The sequence below is a fragment of the Apodemus sylvaticus genome, chromosome 2 (assembly GCF_947179515.1).
Source record: "Apodemus sylvaticus chromosome 2, mApoSyl1.1, whole genome shotgun sequence".
NCBI lineage: Eukaryota > Metazoa > Chordata > Mammalia > Rodentia > Muridae > Apodemus > Apodemus sylvaticus.
Window position 1 is genome coordinate 164,898,001 of NC_067473.1, and position 18,309 is coordinate 164,916,309.

The window sequence follows — 18,309 nt, forward strand, 5'->3', positions numbered from 1 at the left end:
TGGGGAAATAAATAAATATTTGATTATAGTGAATCAGTATGTAAAAAGGGTTACCTTTAAGCCTCTCAAAAACAGTAAGTATTGCAATCAGCTGCATTTATTTTAAAGAAAGGGTGAATGGAATTAACATCTCTGAGAAGTTTTTGAAAATCATTTAGAGACTTTAAATGATCAATTTCTCATAATAATGGGAAAATAACCCAGTGTCAGATTCACCCTGCTGTTGGGTCTGACAGATTTCAGCTGCAAATCCACAGGCCCTGTTAGTAGTCTTTTATATTTTTCAGGAGGCCCTGGGAGAAGGCTGATGACCAGACACAGCAGGGGAGACCAGTCAGGGCCATGGTATCTTGCTACCTCCTCTTTAAGGTCAATTTCATCTTGAGGAGTTAATATCACCCTCTAACTCCTCTCTTTCTTCCCCTGAGCTATCTTCCTCAGGAGACTTTATCAAAGGAAAAACATTATTTTTAGATGATTTAGCAAGGTGATAATGAGGAAGCTCTCTCATGAGGAGTGGATGCAGGCTCCTTGTCCCTTTCTAGGGCCTGTCTAACTATGCTCCAAATAGAAAATCCACCAGGAGCCATGTCTTTACCTCCATTCTTAGTATACCAGCTCTAAAACTCTATTTCTACTGTGGCCCATGCTTCTACATCTATTCCTTGGTCTGGGTACCAGGGGTGAGTGTACAAAATGGAGAAAATATGTAACCTGATCTGTATTTACCTTAATTCCTCTTTTCTTAAGTATATGCTGAATAATATCAATAAACGTTTTTCTCTCCCACACAGAGGTAAAAGTTAGCATGCAATCACACAGTCACATGCTCACATAGTCACACAATTATGATTTGTCACTCTTCCTTACCTGACTCAACAGTCTAGGGGTCCAAGGCATACTGGCGTGAGACTCCTACCCACATCCGAAAGGACTTCTCTCTCTCTTTTTTAGAGTAACAACCTCCCTTTCTCTTTTATTAAACCTACCTCATAGGGCTCCTGCTCCAGGTGTCAGATAGGGAAGACCAGCTCAGACAGTGTGTTCAGTGTCCAAGGATAGCATGTGTAGTCAGTCACTATGTACATAGACACACACATACACGCGTGGTGGATGAAGCAAGCTTGAATGATCTGCAACAACTTTACATGCATACACACACACACACACACACACACACACACACACACACTCACATTTGGGGATGGAACAAAGCTCCAACGACATGATTTTTTTCTCCCACCGCTTGCATGTCCCAGCAAAATATTTCAAGCAGTGTAAAAATCACTATGTGATTTTATTCTATCTTTCTTTAAGTGAATGATTACCATGAAAAAACAAAACAAAACAAAACAAAACAAAACATTCCCCATTACCCTCAAGTGTCCAAATAGTTTACATAATATGGGTGAAAAACAATTGTAAAACAAATTATTCCCAAGAATCCACATACATTTACAACTAAGCAACTTGTTAGAGATTAACAAAGTCTAAGTAAGCAAGATAATTAATTGTCTCAGCCAGTTTCTCTTACTGGCAGGCCACAATTTGTGCTTACAAAGAAAGGATCAATTATTTTATTACTTATCTTAAAATGTGATCTCATAAAAGTCTTAAGAGAATCACAAATCTACACTTTTATATAAAAAACTACCGGTCATTTCTACCTTAAATCCTCAGGGTGCACATATTTTTTCTCTGCTTCTCTCCTGCTTTCTCCCTGTTTCTCCTGTCCTGGCCTGGTTCTCTCTACTTTCTCTTCCTGCTCTGAATTTTTCCAGATGCCTCTGGCTGTACTATTCCCCGTATCTACAATAGAAACCTCCCCCTCAACCATGCCTTGAGCAGTCACGTCCCCCTTTCAGGGAGGGCCGCTCTAGAGAATAGGATGAAGTTTTGGCTCAGAGACAGTTTGTGTAGGCATAATGTATTGTATGCTGTGTAAAGTTTACCCTGAGGTTATTCAAATGCTGATCTCTCCACCTTCATATCTTGCCTAATTGGGATACAGTATTCTAATGCTTACATCAAATCTCCTGCCTAAAGTTTGTGTAAACAGTTCTAACCATTTTCTCTCTGCCTTGGCAATAAATACTGAACATCCACTGTGAAATGAGTGCTATATCCTTCTGAGATTTATATCCTCACTGAGAAGTGAGCCTGATGCCAGCCACAGCTACACAGTGAAATCCTCTTTCCAAAATAAATAAACACTTGCTTTAAAATTAAAAGCTGTTTCCTTCGTCAAATCATACAGCGTTTAGCAGTTCTGATGATTTTATTTGCAGTATACTACATTCAGTGTTCCAGTCCCTTTTCCTATATTCCATCCTGTTTCTCAAAACAAAACAACAAAACACACACAAAAAGTCCCCACAAAACCTTTTGTGTGCTGTGTGAGTGGGTGAACAAAACCCCCAAACCTTCATGTGCTGTGGGTATTCTCCTGAAATATGAGTAAACAAGTCACAAGATGAACAGGTTGGACTTGTTTGGAACTGCCCAGCATTAGACAAAAGATAATTCTTCCTTTTTCATTTGCAGTTAAGATGCATTCAGCTCTGAGATGAAGAGCCTCACAGGATGAAGAGGCTTCCATGAGACCGATGAAGACAGACGACACTACCACAGACCACCTAGAAGAGGGAGTAGCAGGTATATCTTTAATGCAGTTTGAAATAAACCAGAAAGGCAGGGAGGAGCGTCACCATGGTCTCACAGAGGAGCAGAGCTCCAGCCCATCAGCCTGTCTGGGTGGTCTCTGTGGATGTGAAGGTGCTTGGAGGCCTCTGTTATATCAGTTACTCTGTTGACTCTGTTGTGTACATTGTGATGGAGTGCTATTGTGATGGATGAAATTATTTATTAAGTTTTAATTACAGCGTCTGAGAGATATATAAAACTAAAAAAAACAATCATCCTGTAAGGCCCCTTGCTCAAGGATGGATAACTTCCTAGATCACTTCAAGTTGTTCATGTAAGAGAAGAAGCCACATGTTTTCAGTTCCTTAAAGAGAGCAGGTGGTATCTGCTGGGGTCCAGCCTCAGCACAGGGTCAGAGTTCTCAACTGGAAGCAGGGATATTTGGAAGGCGCATAATCAATATACACAGACTACTTTTTGGGTACAAGCTGACAGGCAATTTTTCAAGGCTTAAATTTTCTCTTCTCTCTTATTCTCTGCTCTCTTTCTCTCGCTCATTCGCTCACAGCTTGAGGCTGCTCACACTCCGCATTCTCCTGCGCACTCCGCATTCTCCTTCGCACTCCGCATTCTCCTGCGCACTCCGCATTCTCCTGCACACTTTGCATTCTCCTGCGCACTCCGCATTCTCCTGCGCACTCTGCATTCTCTGTAACCTGTCCAGCGGGTCAGTTATTCCAGGGTTCTGAAGGGGTGCTACCTGAGGGTCAAAGGGGGGGGGAGAGAGAGAAGGAGGCCAAGCACCAAGAAAGACAAGCCAATCTGGGTTATGTCAAAGCCTCGTTTAATGTTCTGGGGTACACAGGTTTTAAGGCTTTCAGGAGGGGCGTACCCCAAGGCAAGGACAAAGAAGGGCAGAGGTATTCCTGGCATTTACGGCAGAAGGTGAAGAGGTTATCTGATGAAGATACCCGGAATCGGTGGTGTTGACACAGGCAGGACCATTCTGCAGTTATCTCGAAACAATGGCTAAACCAATGCCCGTGGGAGAGGCTCTTGTTTGCTTTTCTCAGGGCCTTTGCCCTGTCAGCCAAAGTGAGGGTCTCTAATGACTTCCCACATTTCTCCCTTTTTCCTTATATTAGAAGTGGAAAGGTTTGGGGGAAATACTGGGCAAGGGGGCCAGACTGATAATGTGTAGCCGTCTCTGTCTTAGGATCGACCTCTCTAATCCCTCAGCCTTACCCGTCGTAGGGTTACCTTGTCATCCTCAAGGCCCCGTATCTTAGGTTGGTCAGGGGATGGAGGAAGTTGCCCGTCTTTAAGACGGCTACCTTGGGTCAGCTCCCCCTTCAGACAAGCCCAGGGATGAATAGGTGGGAGCCAGGCAGAGCCTCGTCAAAGGAGCTTATGGAAATCGAGCCTCTCCGGGGCAGGTATTGCAGTTGTTTCTGCTGAGCCGTCTCGTCTCCCAGGGTTCATCATTTCTCCTGTGTCCAGCTGATGATACTGTACCGAGACATAATTCTTGGGTAGGGTAGAATCTATTTGTGATTTAACAAAGCGGGTTAATCATTGAAAAGCCCAGGGACCAAAGGAGATTAACAGCAATAACCACATGGAGGGTCCTAGGATAGAAGGTAGTAGGGTGGAAAGCCATGGGGATGTGGAGAACCAATTTTTATACCAAGACTCCTGCTGTTCTTGTTCTCTTTTGCGTTTCTCTAAACTTTCTTTTACTCTCCTCAGACTGTCATCTACCAGGCCTGTCTTGTCCACATAAACACAGCATTCTTCCCTTAAGGCTGCACAGAGTCTTCCCTCCTTCAGGAAGAGCAAATCAAGACCTCTCCTGTTCTGTAACACTACTTCTGATAAGGAGGCGACAGAGTCTTTTAGATTAGCTAAACCATCTCAGAGTTCGGCCAAGTCCTTATCAATGGCAGCACTAAATAAATAGTATTGTTGTCGATTCTGTTGAAAGATAAAAAGGGAGGCAATGCCTGTGCCTGTCTTAAAGAAAATAAATGGCAGGCCACATTCTATCTGGTCTACACTTGAAATCTGTAAAATTTAAATATATGGCCTTTTGACACCCTAAAGGGGGCAATCAGCAGTAGCCAATATTTCCCCTTGATCTGTTTATAATTTGTTTAATCTTTAGCTAAATAAAATTGCCATGCAAAGAGGGATGTTGAGTCCGTAGTTGTCTGTGGTATCAGCATTAGTAAGAAGCATCCAAAGGTGTTGAGGACCGCGGCCATTTTCAATGATCAGCATCTCTCCTTAGCCACTCTGGCAGCTAGCATGTTCCTTCAGCATCCTGTAGAAAAAACACAAACATGCCCTCTTCTCTACACTCAGAGAGATCCCTAGCATTAAAATTTAAAAATTTTTATGGTATATAGAGATGTTATTCTCCCCTCTTTTATTATAAAAATATTGCAAAGTTCTATGGGCTTGTTCTATAATATCTTGTCTTTGCAAATTATGAGGAATCTCAATAATATGACTAATATCAAATTGTTAATAAGACATCTCAAATGACTGATTATAATAATCAGTTATAATATTTGTCTTAATCTGATTTGGAACATTTAGTATTAAAAAATAACATATGTAATGACTAATTTTATATTTTGTTTCCTATGTTAAAGCAGTTATAACTAGAAAGCTTGAAAAGCTGTCAATAGTCGTATGTATATTTTTGATTAATTTTTTGAATTGTATTTGTATAAATAATTGTAAAAGTTAAGAATTAGTATCATTAAAAAGAAACAATTTGAAGCAATTGTAGGCCATGAGCTATATATGTATATTATTAATATAAAAATCAAAAGTTTAATTTTTAACATTTTAAAAGAACAGCTACAGCACCCAATTCAATTATCTGTGCTGAAGCAAGGGAACACTCAAAAGAATAAACATGTGATCTAATTATATGAGCTTTATTCCCATAGTAGATGCATTTTTATAGGATGTATGTATAAATCTATAACAATATAAAAACATGTATAGAGGCAAATTATCTTTTAGATAACAATTATTAATTTTGTCAAAAAGGCTTGTCACGTAATAGATTAACAATTAATAATAATTAATTTGATTGTTTAAAATAAGGAACAAACATTTTATCATGCTCTTAAAACATTCTTTTAAAATATTTTTATGATTTTATTTTGTAACATTTTATTATTATATCAAATCTTTATTGGAGGATGTCAAAACCTTATTTGGAGAGATTTTACATTAATGTTCTCTTTGTTAAAGAATGGAAGTGAACATATAAACTGTTGACAAATACTTATGGTAGCTTTCTCCAAGTTGTGTCTCTCAATATTTGTTTTGCATCTATCTTGAGAATATCAGAGGCTTAAATGACAAACTTAAAGCAGTGTCTTAGCCAAAAATTTACCTTAACACCTTTTGAAAATCATTTTCTTAAAAGTTTTAAAAGCCCAATGTTAAGAGCAAGCCGTTTCTTGACGAATAACGTTCTAGTGAAAATCTTAAATCTATAATAGCTTTGTATGTAGTAGGCAGGCCAAATTTTAGACCTACGTTTGAACTTTATTTTGAACCACATCTGTATGAATCTGTAAAAAATGTTCTTTTGGCCAGAAACTCTCTAAGTGAGGCCTGCAAGACAAAGCTGCATCTCTCAAGCTTCTGCAGCTTTGAGCAGCTTTGAGGCAGCTCTGAGCTTTGTATTAACTCAAATGTAAATCTCCTGATATGAGTTTGTTATCTCTAAGGCCAAACCTACACCCACCGGTCCTGCAAGGAGTAACCTGTAATCAGACCCTATTGTATGGAGGTCAAATAACAAAAGGAACCTGTAATGTCAAAGCATAACTATAATTTGTTGAAAGCAAAACCCAGTTTTAAATAATCTTTTCTCTTTAAAATTAATGGTAAGCACATTTTATATGGTAAAGTTTGTCCATCATCTTGTGCTTGAATGTATGACTTTGTAATTTATTGAAGAGACATTATTTTAAATCGTATTTCTTATAAATCCAATCTCCAGGCCAAGTTTCACACAAAATACCATGTCAATTTAAAAGCATCTTAGAGGCCTGTATTTCCTGGGTTGCATCATGCCATGTGTAGCTAGTTAAGATGGCTCCGACACTGAATCACCAGTTTTAAACTAACCTCTTTTTTAAAATAACATTATACCTTTTAAATCATAACCAATTAATTTATAACTCTATAGTCAAGATATGTAAAACATTTATACCTTTAAGACTAATTAGAAATAAGAATGAAGTGATCATACAAATCTCATAAATTTAAACCAAATACATTTTTTTTCCTAGCTGTAACTTCAGGGGAATAAAGCACTTTGAACCCAATCATCATCATGATAGAATTTTTTCTAGGAGAATTAACCATTTCCACTTGTCTGGCTCCTGACCCTTTAAGAAGCAGCTTTTTTTCCAGCTGTCTTTGGCTCCTACCTTAGAATGTGAGGCACCTCAAATTAGCCTCTTCTGTGTAAACTGCAATTGGCAGGACTGCCAGCAAGATAACACCTTTTTACCATTTTTTTTTACATAAAACATAAAAAACAACCAATCATTCAACCAAACAAAACAATAGACAACATGAATTGACACACATATAGACAAGTTTTGGTGCACCAAAGACTACAATAGACAGCGAGGGAACTTGATGTCCCCAAAAGATCCAAATATCTTAACCTGAACTTAGGAGATCTCCAGTAGGTTTCAGAGAGAAAACAGGACGTCTCCTATTTTCTTCTCCTTTCCAGGAGAGTTTTGAAATAGCTTCTAACCATTATTATTTTTTTTTTTTGATACCGTGTCCTACACATGGAAAAACTGCTTTTATGTAACCTGCTTTTTCTCTTGTTTAAGATTTAACAAAGGGGAAGGAGGATGCCTAGTCGAACACACACACCTGTGGAGAGGGGTGGGAGGAGAGTCCAGGTCTTACATGCTGCCCATGAGAGGTTTTTCTCCGGCCGCCTCAGCAGCAGTCTCTGACTTCTACCTGCATGGGTCTTCCCAGTCCATTTTTGCCTAGTCCCTGTCCAGGGAGATAGCCCTGGGAGAGCATTTGTTGAGCAATAACCTCATTGGGACCACACATAAGGACTTTCATTTGAGAGAGAATGTCTCTTCCCCAGAGGTTAACAGGCAGACCAGGAACCACGAAGGGCTGAGTAGAGCCAGTGTTTCCCTCACTGTCCTCCCAAGTCAGAAACTGTGAGCTCTGGAGAGTATTTTTTTGATTGTCCAGTCCCCTGCAGATGGGTCAGAGAGGCTTGCAATGGCCAAGTGGGGGGTGGGCTGGGGGGTGGGCAAGCACATTGCGAGATCACAGTAGAATCGGCACCTGAGTCTAAGATGCCCTCAAAGCTTTTACCATTTATTTTAAGGCTGAGTATAGGATGATCTCTAGTGATTGCCTGGACCCAGGAAAGGTCTGAGGAACCTGGCTGAGAGGAGCGGCGCTGCATGCCTATCTCAGGGTATAGGGTGGCAGGCCACGTGGAGGGGCTTGTTTTGGCTCTGGCTTTTTCTAGGCATTTGACTTTGAAATAAATCTTGAAGTTAGAGTGACCATTTGTCCGTCGTAGCTCCTTTAAGAGGGCTACTTGCTCTCTGCAGCTTTTCTCCTCCAAGTTGGCTTTCTCCCGGGCTTGGGGGGGAATCTCTTAACTTAATGGCATATCAGCAAGGGATGGGTCCCTCAGGAGTGGAGGATAAAGAGAAGTTACAGGAGCGGATTGGATTGCGGGGGGACTCAGACCTGTCTATAACGACCAAGGAAGGTTTTGGAGAGTTCTTTTTAGGGGAAAGCGAGGTCACAGAAGCTGCTTGCGACAAAGGGCGGAGGCAATATTCAGCAGGGTCCTCATTTGCACTCTGAATGAGCCTCCAGGAACTAAAGAATGTATCAGATATTGGTTCACCTGTACCTGTTTTTAAAATCTTATTAATTTCTTTACCAACCTTATCTCAAGTTAGCGGGTGAATATCAGGTCCACTTAAAATTATCCAAGGACATTTCTCATGACAAAACAAAAGAACTTAATTAAATCTTTTTTCTTAACTCTTACTCCTCTCTCCCTGAATGATTGCTTGATTTCTCCTATGAATCAAGCCTCTTTAGCCTCTTTTTTTCCCCAATGACCATCGGACGACAATGTTTGGCCACTCACCTGCCCCTCCAGCGATGCACGAGCTATGCGGTCTGTGGGGTCCTTCATTCCTTTTCCTGGGATTTCTCCTCCATTGTCCGGTAGTTGACCATACTTCGGGTCCCTGGTTCGGGCGCCACTGTAACCCGTCCGGCGGGTCAGTTATTCCAGGGTTCCGAAGGGGTGCTACCTGAGGGTCAAAGGGGGGAAGAGAGAGAAGGAGGCCAAGCACCAAGAAAGACAAGTCAATCTGGGTTATGTCAAAGCCTCATTTAATGTTCTGGGATACACAGGTTTTAAGGCTTTCAGGAGGGGCGTACCCCAAGGCAAGGACAAAGAGGGGCAGAGGTATTCCTGGCATTTACGGCAGGAGGTGAAGAGGTTATCTGATGAAGATACCCGGAATCGGTGGTGTTGACACAGGCAGGACCATTCTGCAGTTATCTCGAAACAATGGCTAAACCAATGCCCATGGGAGAGGCTCTTGTTTGCTTTTCTCAGGGCCTTTGCCCTGTCAGCCAACGTGAGGGTCTCTAATGGCTTCCCACAATTCTCCTGCGCACTCCGCATTCTCCTGCGCACTCTGCATTCTCCTGCACACTCTGCATTCTCCTGCGCACTCCGCATTCTCCTGCGCACTCTGCATTCTCCTGCACACTCTGCATTCTCCTGCGCACTCCGCATTCTCCTGCGCACTCCGCATTCTCCTGCGCACTCTGCTTTTCTCCTGTGTGCTTTTCTTTTCTTGCACCCTCTCATTCATACACACTCCTGTGTGTTCCCCTTTCACTCACACAACACTCTTCACACACATCTCACACACACACTCTTCACACACATCTCACACACACACCACATGTACTCTCCTTTCACTCACACACCCATTCTTCACACATACCTCAGACACACACCACATGCACTCTCCTCTTACACACACACCCACACTCTTCACACACATCTTACACACACCAATTTACTCTCCTCTTACACACACACACATACACACACACACACACCAATGTACTCTCCTCTTACACACACACACACACACACACACACACACACACTTCACACACATCTCACATTCTCTCTTCACTCACTCTTCACACTCTCTACATTCACTCTGCATTCTCTCTACATTCTCTGTACATGCTCCCTACATGTTCTCTGCATTCTCTCTACATGCTCTCTGCTTGCTCTCTACATGCTCTCTGCATGCTCTCTACATGCTCTCTGCATTCTCTCTACATGCTCTCTTCATGCTATCTGCATGCTCTCTACATGTTCTTGGCACTCTCTATATTCTCTCTACATTTTCTCTACATTCTCTCTATATGCTCTCTGCATGCTCTCTACATGCTATCTGCATTCTCTCTATATGCTCTCTGCATTCTCTCTACATGTTCTTGGCACTCTGCATTCTCTCTACATTTTCTCTACATTCTCTCTACATGCTCTCTGCATGCTCTCTACATGCTATCTTCATGCTCTCTACATGCTCTCTGCATTCTCTCTACATGCTCTCTGCATTCTCTGTACATGCTCTCTACATGCTCTCTGCATTCTCTCTACATGTTCTTGGCACTCTCTCTACATTTTCTCTACATTCTCTCTGCATACTCTCTGCATGATCTCTACATGCTCTCTACAGTCTCTCTTGCCTTCTTCTTGCCCCAGTCTTTTATTGATACTCCAAAAGCAGGTAAAAAGACATTGTATAATCATTGACAAATCAAATTCAAAAGAATAGCCAAGTCCCACAAAGAATCAAGAATTACAATTGTTCCCCAAAGTTTCAAGCTTCCCTATTCCCAGGCCTATAGCCAAAATAATTGCAAACTTAACATTATTTAAACTTTAACTTTAACTATTATACTTCAGAGCTCAGAGCTCTGAGGCCAGCTACTTGCATTTTCTTGTGAAGCTCTAATGACAAATGACATGGGCAAGGCTGCCAGGCAGTGGCCAGAAAGAATCAAGTTAACCCTTAACTCTGTCGTTCCCCTAGATTTCTGCTTCTACACATTGCACACAATGACTCTGCTAAGCCTCCCAGTGTTTTGACTTAGCTTTACTAATCTAAGGTTTAACATATTCTATACTTGCTTATCTAGGAACCACTCTCAAATGTTGTGCATAATTTATCTTATAACTTTAATAGTTTTTTCTTTCTTTGGGGTCCCAATGTTGGCTCTAAGTCATTTTCTAATAATTTCATCAAACTTTCTTTGCAAGTCAAGCATTAATCTGGAACTGCCATTGTGCAGTTATTTCATTGTTTCTAAGATGAGAACACACAGCATGCACCTGGGCCATTAGGACTGTGCTGTGCTGTGCTGTGGCCCATGCCTCAATTTTTAATTGTTTAAGAATCATTACATCATGAAAGCTGGAAAGAACCCAGATGCCCCTCAAAGGAGGAATTGATACAGAAAATGTGGTATATTTACACAATGGAATACTACTCAGCAATTAGAAACAATGAATTCACAAAATTTTTAGGCAAATGGTTTGATCTGGAAAATATCATCCTAAGTGAGGTAACCCAATCACAAAAGAATACACATGGAATGCAATCTCTGATAAGTGGATATTAATTAGCCCAGAAGCCCTGAATACCCAAGGCACAAATCGCATAACAAATGACTCCCATGAAGAAGTATGGAGAGGGTCCTGATCCTGGAAAGGATTGATCTAGCATTGGAGGGGAATATAAGGACAGAGAAAAAGGAGGGAGGTGATTGGAGAATGGATGGAGAGAAGAAGGTTTATGGGACATATGGGGAGGGGGAATCCGGGAAAGGGGAAATCATTTGGAATGTAAACAAAGAATATAGAAAATAAAAATATTAAAAAAAAATCATTACATCAGGGAACATCTAGTTTCACAGAACTCACCAGAGCAGGAGAAAGAAGTGAGAAAGGCAGATATAATAGAATAATTATGCACACCAAGGGCAACTGAAAAACAGTCACGCACAAATGAAATCTATACAGCTGTTGTCGAAGTCTAAGGTTAAGAGAAATGGGAACAACTGTTATTACAAAGAGCTGCTGTGGGCTACTGAAGATGTCTCCATCCAGGCCTACTGCAGGCAGTCCGTGTCATTGTGTGCTGTCCTCAGCAGGTGGCAGTGGAATTTCTCATCAGAAAACTCTATGGTCAGCTTCTCTAAATAGACTGCAAGGGAGCTAGGTGGGTTTTGCTGTTGTTTAGTGGTGATGCTGGTGTTGTGTGGACATTTAAAGGTCAGAGGACAACTGTGTGTGTGTAGTTTGTTGTTACCTTCTACATTTTAGCATGTTCCATGGGTTGAACTCAGATCACTGGGCTTGAACAGCAAGCACCTCTACCCCCCTGAACCTTCTTGCTGACCCAAGAGAAACTGCTTTTTCTGCAAATGCTTCTAAGGGATACTTTTTCTGTCTAGCAAATTCTAACTTAGGGACTTCTGAGCACAGCAGGCTGAGGAATATTTAGCCAGAATAAGAAATGGGAAGGTCCAAGGAAAAGACCCAGCTTTTCCTTTCCAATCATTTCCTTCAGTACTAATTTTAGTTTACTTTGGGACGAGGTCAGGGCCATTTGAGTTTGTTGTCACATATGAGTTAATTCAGAAACCTGCTGTAAACACAGATTATAAATATAAACACAGGCATTTTCATTTTGTGGGTATGTGGGTAGGAAGACAAGGGCATGTGAGAAAAGGGATCTCATTTTAACCAAATGCTAAACTGTTTTCTTGTGTTCCTTCCAAAGCCTGGTATATTAAGCATCTTTATGCAAGTTTTGCTACACATGTGTCATTTTATTCATTTTTTGGATCATTTGAAAAAAATCAGTATTTTTCATAATGTGTGTATTTTGTATAGTATGTGTATATATGTATGTGTGTGTGTTTGTGTGTATGTGTGTGTCTGCATTGTAGAACGGCCAGTGTGGACAGATCTAAGGTATAGAAAAATGGCGTCTCTTCTGAATACTGTTCCAAGATTGTTGGATGTATGGTGAAGAGTCACAGTTCACACTTTACAGTAATTGAATCGAAATGGATCACAAAAACAAACATGAAGGCCATAAACTTAAATGTACTCAAAGGAAAAAAATGTTTGTGAGAGTTTGTCTCAGGAAATGAATTTTTCTTACAATAACAAAAGCTTTACCTACACACCAGAAAAATACAATGGTTTTAGTGTAATAAAAATTTTGGCTCTGTTTCCTTAAGATTAAGAAGATAAACAATGGACCAACAGGTTTTTTTCTTCTCTTACTCAAAAGAAATTGTCCCTAAAATGTAGCGAGAGCTTTAAAACACATTGGTAGGGACAGGGAAATGGCTCAGAGGTTAAGAGCACTTGCTATTGTTCCGAAATTGATTTTGAATATGTTTTATTAGGTGTGTAATTTTTTTGCTTGAGAGTTCTGTGAGAGGTGCTATCCTTACATAAGAGTTTCCATTTGACAATTGCTAGTGTTTAAACAAGGAAATTATTCAATGTGTTGGCATCATTTCCTACAGTATTGTAAACTCATACTCATAGCTAATTAATAGATTCTATAGACTCTATGTAGATATAGTCATGTTGTCTATCAATACTTTTTATCTCCGAGGCTGGACTGTTAATTCTTGCCCTGTTGTCCTGGCTAGAACCCCAAGAGTCACACCAGAATTGTGAGCAGACATCCTTGCCTTGCTCTTTGTCAGTGGGAGTGGGGGTGGGGAATCATTCCTGCTGGCTGTAATTGAATTTTTCTTTTTGGTTATTGTAGCTGTACTCAATTAATCACTATTTAAATTGATCCTGGCAGTGGCAATGTTCTTTGCTACCTGCTGTCATGTTCTGTGTCCCTGAATGACAGACACATACATAGTGTTTATACTTTTACAGGCCTTAAACAGCTCAATGGCTAGGTCACTTCCTAACATCCACAAGGCTAATCCACCCCTCCAATATTCCCAGGTACTTCCTCTAATCTATATTCCATCTTTGTTGCCCTAGGCCCCATCATGCAGAGTTCCCCTGCCCCCTACATGACAACTGTGTTCTTTGTCCTCTCTGTCCTTTGAGAGCCAAGGACATCATTTATAGATTGAGACATTCTATGAAGGGGTTTGCAATAGGAAAGTATAAGTGAAATATATAGATGACTCTAGGGTAAATTTATCTTTTTCTCTAAGATTTTTGAGATTGATGTTCTCATATTTATATTTTATTCTCATATTTATATTTCAGAAAAAATACTCCAAGAAAAAATTCTCAGAATTGTCTCCGTTGAGTCTTCTACTAAGCTTTACTGCTGCTATGGAGTGATTGTGGTCCTCACTGTGTCTGTAATTGCTCTTTCTGTTGCTTTATCGGGTAAGTGACGTATTCTCCAAATCTGTGGCATTCTGTCCACAATCACATTGTCAGTTATACTTACTGTCCACTGTGAGCCAGGTGCTGTGAGCAGGAATGACTCTAGAGAAAATCCACTGGAAATTCCTGTTCTTTGGAAACTTAGGTTCCAGCTGGAAGATGCAGTGAAGGAACACACAGGCTGTGGTGTGCACAGGAGGTCAGGCTCAGCATCCCTGGGAAGATGACACCCAGCAGGCTCTAGACAGAGATTCAGGGACATAGGTGCACTTGGGGGAACTGTTCAAGACAGAGAACAAGGAGAACAAGCTGAGAGGACCCTCTAGCAGGTGTGAGGACAGAGAAGAATAATATGGACAGGAAGGTACATTGCCTTCCCCTATAACCCATGGTATTATTTACTGGACTCAACAGTATTTTGAAAGAACCAAGTGAAAATTTCCTTAAGTAATGAGTTTATAGGATTTTCATACCATTCTTAAGACTAGTGTAGTAAACTCTTGCACAGTCCTCTTTGTATGTGAATTATACTTTAATGCAACATGTCCACATTAATACAACATGTGCACACTGTATATACTACCTACCCAGTAGTTTTCACTGGTATCTCAATTATCAGGCTGACTGGGATAGGCATCCATACAGAGTGCTTGAAGTTCTAACAATCCCTACTGTAGAAAACAGTCATTCAAAGCACAGAAGAAAGTGCTGCTATTATAGAAATGCATTTCCTGGGAGCCCTACTGTTAGTGAGCACCTGAGAGAGAATGGGACACAGGCCCAAGGCGGGAGGCCTTTAGACAAAGGCCCATCATGCTCATGAGAGGATTCCTACAGATCAATAGGAAAGTTACAATTAAATTCCCAGCTCACAGCTGAGCTCAGGAGGGTATTCCAGAACGAGAGAAGTCATGCTTGTTATAATTCATTCTATTCTCTACATTTTAGTAATAAAGACAGTACAGATCTCAATAAAAAATATCTGTGCTGCTTGCCAAAGAAACTGGATTGGATTTGGAAAGAAATGTTTTTATTTCTCTGAAAATTCAAGTACCTGGACTTCCAGCCAGACCTTCTGCATAGCACAGGAGGCCCAACTTGCTCAATTTGACAACCTGGAGGAGCTGGTAAGAAGTAGGCACGGATTGTTTTGTTTGTTTGTTCTGTTGAATATTATATTGCCTTGATATAGAGAGGTTATAGACGAAGCATGAGGAAGAATCCCATCCCAAGCACATGGAGATATAAGTAGTGTGTTAGTGTGTGCCATTTGCTGATGCTTGAGTTCTGACTGAAGCCCTGAGACATTCAAGAAATATTCTCTCACATAGTGCTATAGTCAGCTGGAAGGTCAGACATGCCATTTTATTGGGATAGCTAGTGGTCATGAGTGCTAGGTAAGGTGGCACATGTTGCATCCTGTTAATAATTGTGATGCAATGTTAACTGAGAACTAACTTGGCCATAGAGGAATGTGATTTTACATTTGGTACTTTAATTCAAATGATGTACGTTCGAATTACAGATGTGAAATGGATCCTTTGAGAACTGGGCAGTAATGCAGCTCCAAAATCTTTGACTCTCACTTCCACCCTCCTGTTATCTTTAGAGGTAGCTGTGGAGTGGAGAGACTCCAGGTTGATCTGAAACAGAGACACAAGTGTTCACTTTCTGTGTTGACAGACTTTTCTGAAGAGATACATGGGGCCTTCTAGCCACTGGATTGGCCTGCACCGAGTGTCGTCAAAGCACCCTTGGATGTGGACAGACAACACTGAGTATAACAACTCGTATGTTTTCCTTCTACTGTGTTCATGTGTTGTGATGTGTGTGAGTTGTGGCTATGATGGTTGAAAGGCTGTTTCATGTGAAGCCGACTGCACTGGGAAGGAAGAAAATAAATCCTTGGGCTGAAGGTGTGCCCTGGGCATAGGTTGTGTGCCCCATGAAACAGCCAATCCCCAACAAACTCCACACCCTGACAAATTTAAGTCAATTGAATACCATTTACTAGCCATCATCTTCAAAGCCTTTCCATAGTGTTATTTCCCTTCAGATATTTAACATGATGGTGACAGCTGGGGTGTATGTTGTCTACTATAACCATTTGAAAATCTTTCCTTGGTGATAACTGCCCCTGCATGATATAGACAGAACTGCTGATGGCCAAGGGCTCTAAAAGCATAGGAAGCCACTTCAGAACTGCAAGCCTGAGACTTATCAGTCTCCTCTTTGCTTGGTTGTACCTGGTCACAGAAGCAGAGACTCCAAGGGCATTGAGAGTCTCCCCTGAGGTCCCCATTGAGTCCCTTGAGAGATCATCAAAGACCACTGAGGACAGCTCTTGAATGTGAGCATAGCCAATTTCCACAGACAGATTTCACTGGAAGAATAAGACAAAGAACCTTTCCGGTTCATAATTAAAGACCTTCCAGCAATTTACTAAGTGGTGCATTTTCTCCCACTTTTATTCATGTGGAAAAATACTTCAAGAGGGCATTGAAAATCACCTGTGTGATCTTAACCACAGCTGTAGTTCATTTGACCATGGCAGCAAACATTGTACACACATTCCAGGGTTCCACACGGATAAGTGACAGGTATTGATCAAATCAAACTGTGAGGTTGTAAAATTCCCTAGGTGCAAAAATAGCGCATGGGTTTCCAGTGGACTTTATGTCTGATTCATATCATAAATAATCAAAGAAGACAAGTAAGACATGATTGCAGGAGTGGATGCAATGGCAGACTCTGCAGAAATCTTTTGTTTTCTTTTTTCTTTTTTCTATAGGGTTTCCGTCCGAGGAGATGAAAAACATGGCTTCCTGATTGGCCATGTGATCAGCAGTAGCAGGGACTACGTACCTAGGAAGTGGATTTGTAGCAAGTCCAGCAACTGCTCCTTACAGTGCCAGTAGTTTTGTATTCTGGGTAGAGCCTGTGTGGTAGCAGTCATGAGGAACTTAACATGTTATCTACTGTTGCTGCCTCACTCACTGCCAGGAGCCATTCTCACATAAGTTCTCAAAACCCCCTCTTCTCAGTCATTTCTAGCCTGCTTTCTCTAGCCTGCTTTTAGAAGAAATGTACTAGTTTATAGATTAGCCAAGTAAGTTAGATGATCAGTACATGCAGAGCTCACCTGAGTGGGCTAGATCAAACAGAGCTCACCTATGATGAGCTTACCATAGCAACTTCTTTCCACTTTACCTCCTCATGATCAATTTATTGTGCCAAGTTCCTGCAGCAATAGCCAGCTTTCCCTTGAGATTCTGAGAGACAATTCTGAGAAATTGTTCCTGAGAAATAATACTAGCCCCCTGAGATTGTTCCCCGAATACAATGACTTTCCCCCTTTACCCCTCCCTACACCTCGCTTGCTTCCCCTTAAATTGCCTTGTGCAAAAAATAAAATTTGACAGCTTGATCAGAATATTGTCTTGCTATCTGTTTCTCGCATCTCTTGTCTCTCACCTTCTCTTGGGTGGTCTGGGGACCCTGTTGATTGTTCTGCGGGTTGGGACACTCTGGGGCCCAACAGTGAGGCCCCCTTGGAGTCAGTCATCAAGGAAGGGCCCTTCATGCGGCAGCTCCAGGAGCAGATAGGTCAATGCACCGTTGACCCGCAGGTGCTTGGCCAGGGAATAATCTCCAAGGTGACAACATCTTGGAAGGTCAGACATGGGACAAGCATTTACTCAGCCTGTTTTAGGGCTTAAGGAATCTCTCAAGATGCGAGGGGCAAGGGTGAAGAGAAAGTCAGACAAATTTGTCCCTGGTTCCCAGAGGAAGGAGCAATAAATAAGAAAACTTGGCCTAGAATAGGTGATTGTTCTAGAGATTACTATGCAACTTTTGGTCAGGGAAAAAATTCCGGTTACTGCCTTTAACTACTGGTCTCTGATTAATGATATTATTCAGAATTCCCCCACTTCCAGGATCTAGTTTCTGAGGGAAAGCATTCTCTGAAAAAGCTCTCATCCTGATACTGTCTCTGTGCTCTCTTACCCCTCCCGCCTCTGTGGTGATTGAAATGTAGGATGGCCATTTAAAATGGTCTCTGTTTACATCTGCTCTTTTCCCTAATTTCTCAAAAAGACCAAAGTCTATTCTTCTCTACAAACTCTGAAATC

The 18,309-nt window shown here is 41.2% G+C and overlaps 1 protein-coding gene across 6 annotated transcripts in view; it reads left to right on the forward strand.

Moving 5' to 3' along the window:
- Positions 1 to 18,309, forward strand: part of LOC127679263 (C-type lectin domain family 2 member G-like) — a 470,764-nt gene that overhangs the window by 98,085 nt on the left and 354,370 nt on the right. The window contains exons 2-6 of one of the 6 annotated variants that reach the window (XM_052174989.1): positions 2,545 to 2,655; positions 14,051 to 14,176; positions 15,125 to 15,303; positions 15,860 to 15,966; positions 16,968 to 17,609. The exons of the other annotated variants lie outside the window; for them this stretch is intronic. Of the exons in view, the coding sequence (XP_052030949.1) occupies positions 2,598 to 2,655; positions 14,051 to 14,176; positions 15,125 to 15,303; positions 15,860 to 15,966; positions 16,968 to 17,094 (597 nt within the window). The 5' untranslated portion in view covers positions 2,545 to 2,597 and the 3' untranslated portion in view covers positions 17,095 to 17,609. Of the gene's footprint in view, positions 1 to 2,544; positions 2,656 to 14,050; positions 14,177 to 15,124; positions 15,304 to 15,859; positions 15,967 to 16,967; positions 17,610 to 18,309 lie in introns of those variants that run through there. 6 annotated transcript variants of the gene reach the window in all.